This window comes from Bison bison, unplaced genomic scaffold (genome assembly GCF_000754665.1).
Source record: "Bison bison bison isolate TAMUID 2011002044 unplaced genomic scaffold, Bison_UMD1.0 scf7180017864235, whole genome shotgun sequence".
Classification (NCBI taxonomy): Eukaryota; Metazoa; Chordata; class Mammalia; order Artiodactyla; family Bovidae; genus Bison; species Bison bison.
Genome location: NW_011494807.1, coordinates 3,073,923 through 3,091,398, shown reverse-complemented (window position 1 = coordinate 3,091,398; position 17,476 = coordinate 3,073,923). Strand labels below are relative to the sequence as shown.

Here is a 17,476-nt window from a genome sequence, read left to right as displayed (position 1 = left end):
GCAGGGCACCACTGTGTTTTATGTGTTTCCGATGCTAGTTTGGTTTTCAGACTATGTACATGGAGTGATTTGATGAGATAGACATTAACTTAAAATTCAAAAGACTAAAGTCAATTTTTATCTGCTGACATGCAAAAAGCTTTCAATACTTTAGCAAACCAAAAAGTAAATTTGAAGAACCCACAGAAATAACCTTTGCCGCACTATGAGCTCTATGCTTTGCAGTAAGAGCTCTATGCAGCTGTCATATTGAAGTTATTCTTTTAAAAAGGTGGCAATACACCAATTAATGTCGTTTCTTAAACGCAGGTTTCCTTTGACTGCTTTCTTGACTTGTTTCGTCTTACCAAACTATTCTTTCACCTCATCATAGCTACGTTCCCCAATCTGTGCCTGTCACCTCACTTACCTTCATCTTTTTGGTCTTTTAAATCATTCAAAATCCTCCCCCCCTTCGCTTTCTTACATACACCAACAATCCCTAATCTTGAATAAATCAGACTTTGTCTTGCTTTCTCATGGCTTAAAAAAATGGATATTTTGGTTGACTCCATTTTAAATTCATGATTTCCAAACTTATTTGAAAGTGGGTACTCTTCCATAGCTCTGACTCTTCTCGGTTTCTGTTTTCTAGCCACCTACCACTTTCCTGTGCCCCGTGCCCACTCCCCCACCCTTTTCTTTGGCTTTTCTGCTGGTATTCCCTAATGATGGTTTAATTTTCTATTTCACTGAGAAAATAAAAGCATTCAGGCATTATTTCCCAATAATGGAAATGCCTTCTTTCCCTTCCTTTTTGTTCAGAGGAAGAAACTCCCCCTTTTTTCTGAGGCTCTTTGCACTTACCTGACTTACTCACCTCCATTCTTCCCTTAGATGTTACTTGTATGTGATATTTTGTCCTCAGCAAAGGCATTCATTAATAATCATGGTTTTAAGGAACAGAGCATGTTCACATTCTAACTTGATGACACAACATCTAGTCCTGACTTATGTTTTCATGTATTTTCATCTTGGATGCCCAAAGGTACATCAAAAACATGGTGGGTGGGACAGGGATGGATTGGGAGCCTGAGGTTAGCAGATGCAAACTATTACATGCAGAATGGATACACACAGTCCTACTGCATGTACAGCACAGGGAACTCTATCACTATCCTGTGATAAACTATGGTGGAAACAATATAACATGCCTAGAACTCTCCCATACTATCTCAGTTATTCAAAGCAGAAGTATCCTAAGTCATCAAAGCCAGAAATCAAGGCATCATTCTAGACAACCTTCTTGTTCTTCCCGGATAATCAATCCATTACTTCCGTGCCTGATACAGCAGAGACTGAACAAATACTACATGAGTGAATGAGTGATGCTGGCCCCTTACCATCCCCCATCTCCCTTATGGCTACCACTGCAGTGTCATGCCCTCACCAGTTGTCTGTATGATTACTGTTCCAACAATTGCTGTCAAGATCTTTTCTCTCCTTTTTTCTCCATTGATTACTACTTCCCTTAATCTACAACATATTTAAGGTTCTTCTATGTGTTTCTGTGTGGAAACAAACTCTCCCTAAGCAACTGCCCCACTTCTCTCTCACCCTTCATTTGTCCCCAAGCTTCTTTAAAAGTCTCTAGTTTTCTGACAAGATTCATTTAACTACAGCATCTTTGTAGTGGGGGTAGATCTAAGCTTTTGCTGGCTGAAAAAAGAAAAAAAACGGATTTTGTCTGCAAGCCTTCTTCCCCTCCATCCCTGATCCTTAGCCTCAGGGCTCTAAGAGCAAATCTTAGGGACAGATTATTCTGTCCCTAAGGACCCTGTTGGGTAAGCCCATTTAGATCCTAGTCAAGCGTACACCCATTGTTTTAAAGCAGCAGTAAAGACTGGTAAAATAATCAAAATGCAGGTCATTTTGTTCAGACTGAGATTAAATATTCAGTAAACATTTATTGGATGCATAAGAGCTAATATTTATTAAGTACATGCTATTGCTGAGAAAGTCACACAAATTATCTTAATCCCCTGAAGGAGCACCTGAACAGGTACTATTATTACTTTCCATTTTACAAATAAGGAAACTTTAAGTTTTAGAGAAAAATAACTTTCTCTAAGTCAATGATGTAGATTCTTGAACCAGGGTTCAAACAGGCAGACTGGATGCATAATTGTATTTTTCATCACCCCATTACCCTCCCTTGATTGTACCATACTAGGTTCTAGAAGAAACAACAAGCACATAGTCGTTCTTCAAGAAGCACACAGACTACTCAAAGTAGAAAGACTGCTATAATGCAAGGTAAACATCAGTAAACACAATCTGAAAGGTGCAGAATGTTACCAGAGTCCTGCTAAGAGATCCAGAAGTTCTCTGCTTCCTTCTAGTTAGAAGACTAAAAAGGATATATGGAGGATGTGGACTTCATAGAACACTGAGTAGGATTTAATGAGTTGCTGGTAAAGAGGAAAAAGTTAACTCAGACAAGGCAACATCAACAGCACTGACCCATAAAAGGATAGCGCATTCTCATAAGACGATGATTCTCACAATCATCATTTGATTAAAGCAAAAGGTGGGTGAAAGCACGGAGCAAGATCAAGACAGGAAAAGTGGTTTGAAACTACGTTCTGGATAATTTGGACTTTATCAAGGTCACAAGATCTTGTGAGGAGAAAGAGAAGAAATGAGAAGCGAACAGATTTTGGAACTAGAATCAACTCAAATTGGTCTTAGCAAAAAAAAATCTCAGCTATGTGAATGAAAACATAAGCATTTTGTGTCTCAGTTGCAAGAAGATAAGCACTTTTAACTGAAATTTAGCAGCAAGTGTTGGTTAAAAAGCCTCCTCTCATGCATGCACATGCACATTCATGTACACACACAAGTCCACACACACTTACACATATACTGAGAACCACCTGAAATAAAGATCTAGGAAATACGTATAGGTTAAAATCAAGATAACTCAAGACTTGATTATGGAAGCAACAAGAAGGCAATTTATTGTTCAGTTTTGTTAGATTCTGTCTGACTTTAGTTTTATTAAACAGTTACATATATAAATTTAAAATAGAATTCTTTCCCTCAAAGCAGTCCCTTAAATCAGTTTAATCCCATTAACTGATGTTAATAAAAAAAGAAAAATTTCTGTGTATTAACAAGCGGGCAGCCTCACCTTAATTGTCTTTAATTACAAAGTTTCCATTTGACTCAGTTTATTAAGAAAAATACTTATTCAATTTCTTGAGAATTAAAGTATGTGACAAGAGGAAGGAAGATGAGGATTTTTAATTTTTTCATGTGCATTAAAAGATCAGATAGCAAGCCACAATTTTCCTGTTTTGTACCATCTTCTATTCTAAGCCACTTCTGAAGTAACAGTTTGAAGAAATAAATTCTCTGTATACCAAAGGACTATCTAGAATTCAATGTTTATGATTAGAAGAAGAATTGCTAATATATCTTTTTCCATACAGTTTCAAGGAAGAATGTTTACCTTCAACAGATTTAAGAAAAATCAGTTCAAGATAACGATTTAGATTCTGGGTTTGCTTATCTGTAAAATAAGGAAGTTGTACTAGAGTCTCTAACTTTCCACTTGTGGAATGGTACGAGTGCTCACTACTTGCAAAGCACTGCGCCACCAAGTCTTATACCTGAATTGTATTTGCTTTTGAGAGCAACACCAACAAGTCCCTTTCATTTAGCTTTTAACACTTCACTGGATTTGGAGTGGTAAACAAAAAAAATCGCTGTTGGACATAACTCTCCTTTTCCAGTTTCATGCAATTATCTAAATCTGAACTGCCCAGAGTCACAGCCACTAGCCACATGTGACAACCAATCACTTAACATGTGGCTAGTCTGAATGCATATACAATCAAAGTGTGAAACAGGGGATATAGAACACTTAGCACAAAAAACAGAATGTAAAACACCACAGTAATTTTTAATATACTGGATTGCATGCTAAAATATTTCAGAGCTACTCAGTTAAAAATTAACTTTACCTGTTTCATTTACTCTTTAAAATATGGGTAAAGAAAACTGAAAATTATGTATGTGGCTCACATCGTATTTCTACTGGTCTGTAACACTAAGGACCTCATCCACAGATCACCGTGACCTCTCCTCATGGCCTTGATTACAAAGGTGGAGTAATCAACAATTTTGATACAACTCCTGTTGTAATTTCTTCCCTCTTCTTGCTATTTCTGTGTCTGGCCAATCGTTTATCTTATTACTTGAAACCATATCCTTCACTGTGAGGATTAGAAATGAAACCTGTTTGATCTGGATTTTATTCTTTTTTTCAATACTTTGAAACAGATTATATCACAGATATGGTAACATATACATTTCCTGCTGGTGGATATGGAAATGTGTCCAAAGATCTCAAGTCAGTGACTGCACTTCCTTTTCACAGCTGTTGTCTTCCCTCCTACCAGTGATCTTCCTTCCTCTAAAACAGGATGACGTTCGCTCCTTCTATCTATAGTCTTGAGTCTTGTTATTCACATGGACTGCCCATGCAGGGAGCCATAACAAGAAAGTGAAGTAGACACTTGGCTTCATAACTAGTCACATGCTATAGGACAGAAAAATGAAAATCTCTGTAACTTCCTTAGACATCAAGAAATATTTTTTTAAAGGATTATAATCTTCCATTTTTACTCATCTGATTTCCCTCCTTTAAAGAAACCTGATTTGTTAAGAGACTTATTTTATATTTAAAAGCCACTTATGAAACAATCTACACAAGAAATTGGTAAAACTTTGCTATATCTGAATAATAAAAAGGTTAAAGAGTAGCCAACAATGAAACAAGGGTATGAGATTAATATATATACATATATGTATAAAAAAGGTGGATAGTTGAAATTACTCATCAAAAATACAATAAAAAACTTATGTTTTAGAAATATTTTAGAAATAATATTTTTATACACATTTATTTTGCTTTAGCCTTGCTTTTACGTTATTAATAGAAGGTGATTTTGCTTAGAATTTGACTCTCTAATAGAATAATATTTATGCTAAAGCTTGGTAAACAACATATTTTAAAGTAGAAAGGCACTTTAGGAATCAGTTTTATACCCTTGTTTTATAGATGGGTCACACAGCTACTGAGTATGTTGACTCCAAGTTCGGTTTGTTCTGCTGTATTATGCTGCTTTAGTCCTTCTTTATCTTTTATCTGGTTAAAGAAAAAAAAATTAAACTCGTATGTTTATAACTAAAAGATTATATTAATGCTCTTGCTGTTCTATTTACTTGGAATCAAAGTATTTTAGTAAGATGTGAAGACTGATGGCTAAAGATGACTGTAGTGCTGAAGAAATTAAATCCTGTATCAGAGGCTCACATAATTTATTTGAAATTTCCAATACTCTCTTTATGTTTTAATAAAAAGATTGTTAAGGGGAATGGAATCTGGAATGGACTCAGGTCTGTTACTCTCTTCAGCTTAAATCCGAAAATATTTGTTATTTTATTTGGTGGTCCTGGAGGTTGTTATAAATATATCAGAGCAGAATTGAAGATTTCTGCTTGAATAACTAAGTTACTATCCTATGTGTAAACTGAATATTTGGAAGTAACAAAACTATATACCTAATACTAAAACCTCATTATAGTGGAACTGTTCCCAGTAAGCCTGTATTTTGCTCAGTATTAATGAGACAACAAGATAGGATCTGATATATATTAATATGAATTACTCATTAAAGTATCTAAGTCACCTCCAAGAGAAGCAACAACAGAAGACTGTACTGTTTCCGATTCAGTTTCTCCTTGTTCTTAAGACAGCAAACATTATTTTGCATCGTCCGGGATTTTTTTTTTTTCTGTTCAATTCATCAAGTCTTTATTATTAACCTATAAGTGTCAGGTATTCTTCTAGGTTCTAGGATTATAAATATGAACAATACCTACAAGAGGCTAAAAATTTCAACTAAAAGAAGTGCACAAACATCGCCTGAGGAGACTCTGCTACGTTAACTGTGTTCAGTAAGCTGTTAGAAAAGACTCAGTTACACATACATCTTACCCTTCCAGAAGGGAGACACAACTGAGGAGCATCTTTAAGAAAAGTCTGATGCTAGTCACAACTTAAATTTTCATCAACATCAAGGATTATATAACTGCCATGTAAACATGATACAGAAATAGGTGACATGGTTGCCAAAGACAAATTTCACTTTACTTCAAATTTGCTTTGTACCATCATTGGCTATTCATCAAATCACTGGGTATTTTAGCACAGCACTTTTCTCTGTCAACGATGACCACAGATGATCTTTTAGCTTAAAACAACAAAAAAAAGGCAAGGTAAGGAATAAATTAAATATATGCAAAGTCTTAGACTTTGAAGGTAATAGAAGATGAGCAAAATCCATAGGACCTGTAACAGAAACAGATAAATATTTTTTTAATTGTTAAATTGGGCACTTATAATAGGGAAGGATAAAAAACAAGACAACTATTTACTCCTTTACTCAAGACAAAAAGCATCTCTCAAAGATGAACCAAGAGATAAATGTTCTTTGGTTTATGATGATTTTGCAAAAACAAAACTTAATTAACCTTCATTTAGTGACTTAGTAATGAAAGAGTTCAGCTTTTTTGGTCAATTAAAAAATTAATGATCATAGCATCACCTAAATACATCTAAAAGAAAAAGTTTCTTTGTATTAAAATGCTTTCAAAAGACTTCTAATATGTTTACATACCCAAATAATTTGTTACTAATACTTCACAAGGAATATAATTTTATTACTGTAATCACAAAATCATAATTTCTGTACAGGAATGTATAAGTGAACATTAATCAATGCATTGATAATTCACTTCATAAAGAGGGTGAACACACTACAGAACATACTGTAAAGAAAAAATATTGTAAAATTTTCTGGCCTCGCAGTGCACTTTTTAGTGCAAGTATTTAAGACACAATAGTGTTCAATTCAGCAAAGTATTGCAGAATGTCATGCCACAGTCCACTTAATTCAAAGACGGTCAGGACATGCAGCTTGTAATAAAATGTCAGAATATATATTTATAAAAAACCACATGTAATTCATAAAATATATAGTGGTTTATTTAGATGGTTTTTAATGATTTCACTATGGAATTCTGCATAACTGGAACAAGCATCCAAGATCTTCTTAACAGGAATAATCTTCTTGCTAGGCAATGGCTTTGGCCTCAGGTAGGAATGCCTCCCAGTATTTTATCAGCTGTGGATGATAATAAAACATATTCTTATAATCTGTCATATATATATTTCATGAAGCATTAAAAAAATCTAGCTAATAATAAATAACATTTACTAAAGTCTGATTCTTAAAGGGACCATCTAAATTCCCTTATACAGCTTGTCAATATAATTAGTTTATAAATTACTTAAAAATATTAACTATTCATGGCTAATTTGAATTTCTGTAATAAAAAACACAATTTAAAAAATACCTAAAAAGTTACGATTAATGTATGCAAAACTGTATATATAAAAAGTTTTGCTAGTGTAAACTATATAAGATTACCTTAAATAATAAAACTGCAATGAGCTTTTCCAATATAAAGTGATAACATCTCCTAATTCAGAGAATATTCACATTTTATGTTATTGCCAGCCAAAAAGAGTGATAAAGAAGGAAGAAAAGAAAACATCCAAGCAAGAAAGCGAAAAAGACACTGGAAAGAATTAGCTGTCGGTCTTTTCTGGATAGTCCAGAAAATAGTACAGATTGACATAAAAAGTAACATTAAGTTTAAAACAATTCTTTTAAAGACAAGCTTATATAAACTAATTTTTCCATTTAAAAAATCTGATTTTATGAACTAAGTACTTAAAATATATAAAAAAAATTGAAGATACAATGTTATCACCTAATTTAAAATTTTATTATATAGTTTTAAAAGAACTGGGGGAAGAAATCCTTCTGTTCAAGATATTAAATAATTTGACATACTACTCAAAGTTACATTAAAGTACACAGGGGAAAAAAATCTCTATTATCTTGTTACAGACTTTTCTTTACTGTAACGAAAACCCATGGTTTTCTCTATTTATGGAGACAAATGCCACTTGTGGTATACAATCAACATGAAACCCAAACTAAAGCAAAAACAACATTCTTTAAAAAACCTTCAAAACTTAGTTTTTAGTTTAAGTTCTAGCTAGTATGAAAGAGAACTTACTATAAGAATATATTTAAACATCTGCAATCAATAGAGAAATAAAACTGGGAAGACAGAGAAAAAAGGAAAAATAGTACAGCATGTTTCTCTAAAGTCTAAAATTGAGAAACCTCTCTCTCTCCTAGGGGTTAGGAGTAGAGGCAAAAAGAACTTCTAAGTGAGTGTTAAGTTGCTCAGTCATGGCCCACTCTCTGTGACCCCATGGTCTGTCCATGGGATTCTCCAGGCAACAATACTGGAGTGGATTGCCATTTCCTTCTCCAGGGGATCTTCCCGACTCAGAATCAAACCTGCATCTCCTGCAGTGCAGACTGTTTACCACCTGAGCTACCAGGGGAGCCCCAAGAAGGACTTGAGGATTTCCAGTTACTTTTACTGTACCATTTTATTTTCCCTTTGCTAGCTTTGTTTTTTTCTACTCCATTTATTGCTTCTCAAGTTTAAAAGCTCATTTCATTGGTTATCATCTTTAAAATAAAAAAGTATATCAAAAACAAGTTCTAGAAGTCTGTAAGTTATAAAAAAAAAAAAAAAATTACCTTACCTGTTGTTGTGTTTGTACTAATGATTCTAAGTACTTGATAATAACAGTTTTAAAATCTTTCACTCGTTCTTTCTGTTGAAATATAATAAATGGGGAAAAAAGCTCCATTAGTACAAAACTAAATTTGATTTTACCACAGTATCACAGCAAAATGTGACCCCGTTGTTAAGAAAAGTGTAAAATTATTATACTTGCCTCAAATCTTCCCACTTCTTTTCGAATTGTTTTAGAGATCTGTTCAAAATCTCTTTCTCCTTGTTGTACTTTTGCCTCCCACTGACAAAAACAAAAGATAAGATTTTTAACTCTTGCCTGGGAAGAATCATTAGAACTAGCTGTTATGACCACTCATTTAATTTATGCCTAAAAATCCTGAAAGCTCACCACTGGCAAGACCCAGTTTGGCATCACTCAAACTTGTATCTAACTTTCCAGTACTGGAAGTGCATTATCAGCTTAATTTCCATTAATATTTTACTATCAGATATACTCAAGATCAGGATATTATAGTGCTTAATGAATTATAATCTCCACATCTTAATTTAGATGAAAAGATTTTGAATATAAAATTCACTATCAAATAATTCAGCAATGCTAAGAGTATAATCCTCTCATTTCTTTATACAACTTTAAATTATTTCAAAATATATCAATAATATTTGCCTAATTTCAAGAAAACATGTTCACAATTTATATGCCCATGGAAATAATTAGAAAAATTATATGACATACATTTAGAAAACATTTTTGTAATGGTGTAATGTCCAGATTAAAAAAAAAAGTGCAATTATGGTCTATTGAAGAGCTATTAGTAAACATTAAACTCACTACAGAAACAATGAAAGTTGTGATTAGTGACCAATGGAACAGCTAAAAATAAAATAAATCAAGATTTAAGCAATGGAATGATATTTTCCCACTATGTAACCGAAACATTGGTACATACTCTTCAAAGAGCAGGTACATTTACTTTAAGTAATATAAAGGTTGTCCTACCTCTTCAATTTCCTTATTGAAGCATGGCAAAAGAAGTGTATAAATTATAATAAACTTATACAAATTTACTAAAATACCATATATAATACATATATATGGGGGATAATATATAAGTAATTATCTGAAATCAAATTATCTCAAAAGAAAGGTTAATTTAAATGTTTTCCTTGTATGCTTCTTTATCCATTCCATAATTATGTGAAAGTAACAAAGGCTGCTGGAGATTTTTACGATGATCAAAATGTTAAAGTAATTCTAAAACAGTTTACAAATTATGAAAAAACCGCTAAGTGTTGAATGGTTCAGAAAAAAATTCATGAAAAATTATGCATATATGAATGACTTAATGGAAAACTTGGGTAAAAGAGATAAGTAAAAGCATTTTGTATTAATCACCTCTCTTATTTCATTTTTAGCTTGCTGTATTTTATCTGGTTTGTTAGCAACCATCATTTTTGCTTCAGTTTCACGTTTTTTGAGCAAAGTAATTTGGGCATCTTCCCATTTCTGCCAGCATTTCACTCGATGGTCAAATACACCCTATAAGTGAATGACATAATAATTATTAACTGGGAGCTAACACTGAAATTCTTTCAAAATACCAGAAGTGCTACATACTGAAAACAATAAAACCGAGTATTTATATGCTATTCTTTATACTAAGATACTGAAAATAAACATGCTAATATCAAAAGAAGTAGATTTCCATACTCATTTACATAAAAATAAAAACCCACCCATAACTGGATGAAATATACAAAATCCATTTCACTAGCCTTTAGGGTTTAAAATCTGGCCTATAACAAGGTTTCTAACAGAGTTTTATGCTTTGAAGAAAGACTTTTTAATAGGAAAATGCTGGTATCCATATCTACAATTGAAAGTTTTCCTACTAAAATATCAAAAGCAGATTTAAGTTTTGGAAATATGTCAGAAAATTGAAAATAGGAAATTGGAAAAGCTGTAAGATAACAAAGCAAAGTAAAAATGTGGTGGAAGACATTATCAATAGCAAATAAAAGAAAAGCCAAACAATTTAAAGGTATAACAAAATGGGGAATGGGGAAAATAGAGAGAGTCTTATACAAGATGAAAAGGGCAAATGGATGTACATATCTAGTATGCAGAACCTAATGAAGAAATAGACAAAAAAAAAAAAAGAACAGAAAAATCCAACCAACTCCATGACTTCTTTCAAGGGGTTTGGCAGAGCAAGAACAAGTTACTAGAAGACAGTAATTAGAGAATTCTTTAAAAAAAACAAAAAACAAAAAGCTGATGGACAGGATGGAATACAACAGTAATCCCTTTTCTAACTTGATGTTGAGGATATATTCATATTTTTTTAGTATTTATTAATTGAATAAATGAATCAAACATTAATAGGTGAAACAGTTATCTTCATTTATTCCAAGTAAAGTGTTCTGGATCAAGAAACAGTAAATTAATAAATGTTCTTATAAGAACTTGATGAAGAAGAAAGCACCTAGATTGTGTATTTTCAAAATGTAGGCTTTGGAAAAAATGAAATTTGGATTCGAACACTAGTTTTGTCGCTTAAAACTTTGAGTAAATTCCCAAAATACCCAAAAAATTGGGTAAATTACCCAAAGTCACTTGACTTTGGGTAAATTCATTTAATTTCTATAATCCACAGTTCTCTCAAATATAAAAGAGGAAAATGAGATCTAGATTTATGCACTGGAAATAAAATGAAAAAAGTATATAGCATGCACAGTGACTTAACCTACCAGATGTTTAATAATTAGAAGATACTATTACAGCTTACATATAAGTAACATACACACATAAATGTAGTTGATTAACTAGATATCTACTAGAAGTGCACATAATAATAATTTAGTAGGGAAAAAATAATTGGACTGTATTCAGAAAAATACTAGTTCTGTATTTGTGTATTATAAAAATGTGGGCAATAATATTAAAAATTCCAAGTCAACAGATAGTTCTTAAAGACAATACACATTTTAATTAACCAGGACAAGAGACATACTAGACAAGTGGGGTCGCACAGAGTCAGACACGACTGAAGCGACTTAGCAGCAGACAATTAAGTTAAAAACACTCTTATCTATAGGCATTGAAATCCGTTTTATTAGATTTGTCATCTCATATCATTTCTCTTCTCTCAGTAGTGAGTCCTAGTGTCCTCTTTGCTTTTCCTGTTTAAAAGACCATATTAGCCTTAAAACATTTCTCATTATGAATTAATTTTGCTTCAGCCAAATTAAAGTGGGCCAAAATCACAAAAGTAACAAATCTAACACAAATACATTCCCAAAGTCACTATCCTTTAAAAGAAGCAATCCCTGTGCCTTACCATATACACAAATTTTAAAAGTAATTTAAGATTTTTAGGCCTAGTTTCCCTTTAAATGGACAGAGCCATATCAGCTCTTTATTTATAAATTCCTCTGTTCAATAACTAAATTTATTATTTAAAATATTTACCAATACAGGGCAGAAACGAACTAAAATGCCCTTTAATTTTAATATTTGCTTAAGTTCTTAACATGTATCAACGGGCCTTTTCAGTGACATACTACCTGAAACTAATTTGGTCTCTGCCCAGTTTATTTCATAATATTCCAGAACCATCACATGTTTATTGTGGTACAGATACAGGAACAATTTTAAAGGCAAAATGATAAAAGTCTGGTTATGTTAGAAAAAAAAAATTAATCTTAACTCCATAAAAATTAACTTTTTCTTCATTTGTCTTTCTACCCTTGTAACACTAGAATATAAAGAGAAAATCAGAACCACACTTAATCTTCTAAAAATGTGATCTTAAAAATCAAATTATTGTTGAGGTTTGACAGAAACCAACAAAATTCTGTAAAGCAATTATCCTTCAATTAAAAAAAATCAAATTATAATGTAATGTAAGCCTTTGCATGGCAAGATACTAATCCACTCTGGTATAAACAGTTTCATCTGTAAGAGGGAAACATTTAGACTGGTGATTCACTTTAGACTCCATACCCCTGGCGATTTTGTGGTACCTATCTGTATGCAAGCTAGTCTAAATTAGATAAGGTTGCAGTTGTAGAGCAGTTTTCCTAGCCAACCAGGAAATTTGAGGCTGTAATTTTAATTTTTTCCCATTGTAATTTAATTAATACCATATTCTACTTCAGTGAATCTGAAAGTATGTGGCCCAGATTCCTGGAGTCCTGAAAGAATGCTGATTATACAGACAGACAATGAAGATGCTAAACTTCTTGGGGAATCCATCTATTGATTTTTTTTAAAAATTACATTTTATATATTTTATACATTTACTTTCAGAGCAAGAATTCCTTATAAAGAATTCTAGTGCTGAAAACACTGAAAACTACTACCTCAATTCCTGACCCTACTCTAGAGGTTCATAGGAGGCCAACACATGAAAATGTATGTAACGAGTTTACCATTTAATACATGTCAGTTAACAGTACTACCCAAAATGTGGAGTCCCAGATGTCAGAGGCTGTACAAAAGAGGAAAACAGAAATTTTCTGGCTTAAAGGCCAGAACTGGGGAGTATTTTGAGCAGGTGAACTTTTATCTTTTTCTTTAAGACCCCAATTTCTCCTGTTCTCAGCACCCTCACTTTAAGCTAGTTCTCAAAGTACTTTAGCTTCAAAATTACCATCATTTTGAAAAATACTCTCCATATGGATAGAACAAAGGGCTAAATAGTATTAAACAGCTATTAGAAATCAGTAAGACAAAAAAATTAAAGAAAACTGGGCAAAGGACATAAACAGTTCATAGAAAAAAGAAATACAAAAGGTTTACCGTTTGTCAAAATGCTTACATTCACAATAACTAAAGAAATTAAAACTTATACCTCTTCAGAGAGTAACATGGCAGTGTTCATGGGTATTTAAAATTCATATATCCACTGGTCAAGTAATTCTACTTCTAGGGATTTTATGCCCAAAGAGTTATTATCAAAATACTTAATATTTAATATTAGACTGATCAAATAATTCAAGGTCTATCTATATGATAAATGATGGAATATGATTAACCATTTAAAAGATTACAACATATCTTTACATAAACTGATAAACAGATCTCTTAGAAATGGAGTGGGTAAAAAAGCAGGCAAAGAACTGTGCATATAGTATGCTCCTTTTTGAAGAAGGAAGAGATGAATGGAGAGAAAAAGGTGGTTAAGAAAAAGAGATAGAAAGAAGGAAAAAAAAGAAAATTAGTTTCATACACATGCATGGCTAATTCTGTAAAGACACCTCACAGTATCTGACTGAGGGAACAGAGATTAGAGGTCTTGGGTAGAAAAGAAATTTACCTTTTAGGGCTGCTAGAATTATTCTATGCATGTATTACTTATTCAAATACAAACAGTTTAAATTTAAAAACAAAAAATAAAGACCATAAAAATGTCATATAAATGTCATTTATAATTTCTCAATTCCTTTATGAAATTGAGTTGGGCTAGGTTTCAGTAGAAAATCAATCTGAAACAGCTTAATGCATCTTAACGTATAACTTGACCACAGACCATACTGATTTAGTATTTCCCAAAGGGTGTTCCATATATGTGCAAGGACATTAACTGGACAAGGACAGGGATATCACAAACATTATCTCAAAGACTTAGTTGACTGTGGTACATTTTTCAGTGTCAGTGTTCTGTAGGAAACATTCTAGGATGTGAATATAACTGTAACTTCATGAGATGCAAAAATACAATAAGAAGGTAGAGGCAGTATGAGAAAAGCTGTTTTTGAAGGATGAGCATCCATCACACAGGAAGATTAACACTGAGAGGGAGTCTTCTCCCAGGTTAGCTCTTCTCAGCATGTACTACCTCTCACACAGTGCCAAGTGTCCCTTTTTGAACCCAGAGGTTTTTTCTGGAGGTGTTATTCTTTTTAACAACAGCTCTCATGCTAGTGGGAGTTCTGGAATGAGGTGAGAGCAGGTGGCAGAGAAACAGGAACCATTATCTATAAACTGGACTTCGGTGTATCACTAGTTGCCTGTTTAAAATGAAGTATAAGATCATGGCATCCAGTCCCATCACTTCATGGGAAATAGATGGGGAAACTGTGGAAACAGTGTCAGACTTTATGTTTTTGGGCTCCAAAATCACAGCAGATGGTGACTGCAGCCATGAAATTAAAAGATGCTTACTCCTTGGAAGGAAAGTTATGACCAACCTAGCACATTGAAAAGCAGAGACATTACTTTGCCAACAAAGGTCCATCTAGTCAAGGCTATGGTTTTTCCAGTGGTCATGTACGGATGTGAGAGTTGGACTGTGAAGAAGGCTGAGTGCCAAAGAATTGATACTTTTGAACTGTGGTGTTGGAGAAGACTCTTGAGAGTCCCTTGGACTGCAAGGAGATCCAACCAGTCCATTCTGAAGGAGATCAGCCCTGGGATTTCTTTGGAAGGAATGATGCTAAAGCTGAAACTCCAGTACTTTGGCCACCTGAGGGGAAGAGTTGACTCACTGGAAAAGACTCTGATGCTGGGAGGGATTGGGGGAAGGAGGAGAAGGGGACGACAGAGGATGAGATGGCTGGATGGCATCACTGACTCGATGGACGTGAGTCTGAGTGAACTCCGGGAGTTGGTGATAGACAGGGAGGCCTGGCGTGCTGAGATTCATGGGGTCGCAAAGAGTTAGACATGACTGAGTGACTGAACTGAACTGAATACTCTAACTATCTATATTAACATCTTTAAATAGCTGAAGAGAAAAATTAACCACCAGGATAAAGAGTGACATCTAAGAGTAAATACAAACAAAATTGATAATTTAGCCTAAACCTAAGGAGCCTCTATAAAGTGCTAAGAACCCTCCAGCAATAAACTGTCACTAGCCTGAGAACGGAATCATCTAAAAGATGCATCAGTGTTCTGATTACAGATGAATATCAATTTGATCAGACTTAAGCTGAAAAAATTTTGTGTAAGAAAGCAAGGAACAAGGTTGCATTAACTTTCTAGATGTTTGAATTCAAAGTAAACTTCCAGTTCCCCTTATTCCATAAACTAATGTTCATAACAATACTTCAAAGACACCATAAGATCTTAAAAAGTATATTCCAAAACATGTAACAGACAAAATAACAGTTCAATTATCTGAATATTAGAGATATCTGTAAAAGACTAATTTTTATTAGTTAATAGGTTTACTTTCTCAATTATTCAGAAACTTAAGACTGCTCATCCTCAACCATTACAACTTGAAAACACAGTTCTTTATCTAATCTAGTCCCATGTCATCTATAAATACGTGATGACCACACCAAATGTTTTCTTATCATCTAAATTCACGCTAAAGTCACCGTTAAATGTATTCATGCAACAGTCAGTCAGTTCTGGTTTCGTCTGATTTATTATAACTTTACTAATGAGAACAGAGTCCAGTGGTAGTGTCAGCTCATACTAGAAAGAGTAAACTAATGCTATCAGTTAGTTGCAAACTTCTATATGTAAATATGTAAGTATGTATGTATTGGTTTTACCGTATTTGGCATCTTTAGATCCCTTAAAAAAAAAAATCAATTCTGTCTATGGTATTAAGTCATGGGGAAGAGAATATTAAGTTATGAATAATCATCTTGAAATCATTTTATACATACTAGTATAGTATGTAATTTACATACTTAAATGCATGCCTAATAGGAAACCATATTCTTCTTATAAGCAAAACAGTGAAGTATGAAAAATTCAAGGAAGATTACAAAATAAGGCTTACTTTCACTGCAGCAATAAGACGAATGTAGTCACTAAGTAGTTCTGAAAACATGTAAAAGTCAGCAAAAGCTTGTTCTTGATGTAACTGGTCTATCTTCTCCTCAACCTCTGCAAGCTGAGACAAAGCTCTAGATAGAGCAGTATGATCTTCAGAATTACCTAACATGGCAGCACTTTTAGCAAAGGCAGCTGTGTTGGCTGAAAGTTCTGAAATAGAAAAGCATTCATTTTTAGTGTTCACTAGTGAAGTTCTTAAATATTGCATTGATATTTTACATTCTCTTTAAATTTTATCTATTTACAAGCTGCTCAAATATTTTAAAATAACACTGTAAAGCAATATGCTCCAATTAAAAAATAAGAAAAATATTTAAAAATAATAAAAACAGTCATTAAAATGCCTTGGGCATATAAACGTCAACTGTTCAGAGCTCTACTGAAAATTTAGAAGTACACTGCCTATACGCCTAGGGTATAAACTATGTTTAAAAATTTGATATAATAATCTCCCTTCCCATTCTCCTCCTAAGTGCTTCTCTGTCTGGTCCTAAAAAAGACAAAAAATAAATATTTTTATATGAAAAGCACTGGGAACACTCACAATTGATTTGTATTACATTATCTGGCCTTTAAACATGTATTTATCATTGAAAATAACAATTTTTATGAGATTATTATTTAGCACACAGGAAGAAAACAAGGCAAAACTGTATATATAATTCACATAAATCTTATTCTTTTTTCCTTTGTGTGCAACACCAAAGCTTAGTGAAATATTAAGAATTTTTGAATGTGATCATTTTAAACACATCAAACAGAAAAACAGATGTCAAGAACTAACGATTACTTTGCCTGGATTTGCTCTGTTGCTCTGCATTTCATAAAGTTCTCTTAAAGAACCATAAAATGTTCCCTAAGAGAGAATATAAATAGGAAAAACTGTTATAAACCACTTTCAGTGAGAAATATATTAGTAGATTTTTGTAATTACTT

General features: G+C 33.1%; 1 protein-coding gene across 2 annotated transcripts in view; it reads right to left on the bottom strand.

The window, feature by feature from the left end:
- Positions 1 to 2,973: 2,973 nt before the first annotated feature.
- Positions 2,974 to 17,476, bottom strand: part of SNX2 (sorting nexin 2) — a 62,593-nt gene continuing 48,090 nt past the window's right edge. The window contains exons 11-16 of one of the 2 annotated variants that reach the window (XR_825801.1): positions 16,485 to 16,690; positions 10,136 to 10,279; positions 8,939 to 9,019; positions 8,744 to 8,815; positions 6,047 to 7,235; positions 2,974 to 5,194 (exon numbers count right to left, since the gene is read on the bottom strand). Coding sequence is in view for 1 of the 2 variants with exons in the window: in XM_010846291.1 (XP_010844593.1) it covers positions 7,185 to 7,235; positions 8,744 to 8,815; positions 8,939 to 9,019; positions 10,136 to 10,279; positions 16,485 to 16,690 (554 nt within the window). In the remaining variant the exon portion in view is untranslated. Of the gene's footprint in view, positions 7,236 to 8,743; positions 8,816 to 8,938; positions 9,020 to 10,135; positions 10,280 to 16,484; positions 16,691 to 17,476 lie in introns of both variants that reach the window. The other variant, XM_010846291.1, reaches the window with a different exon arrangement.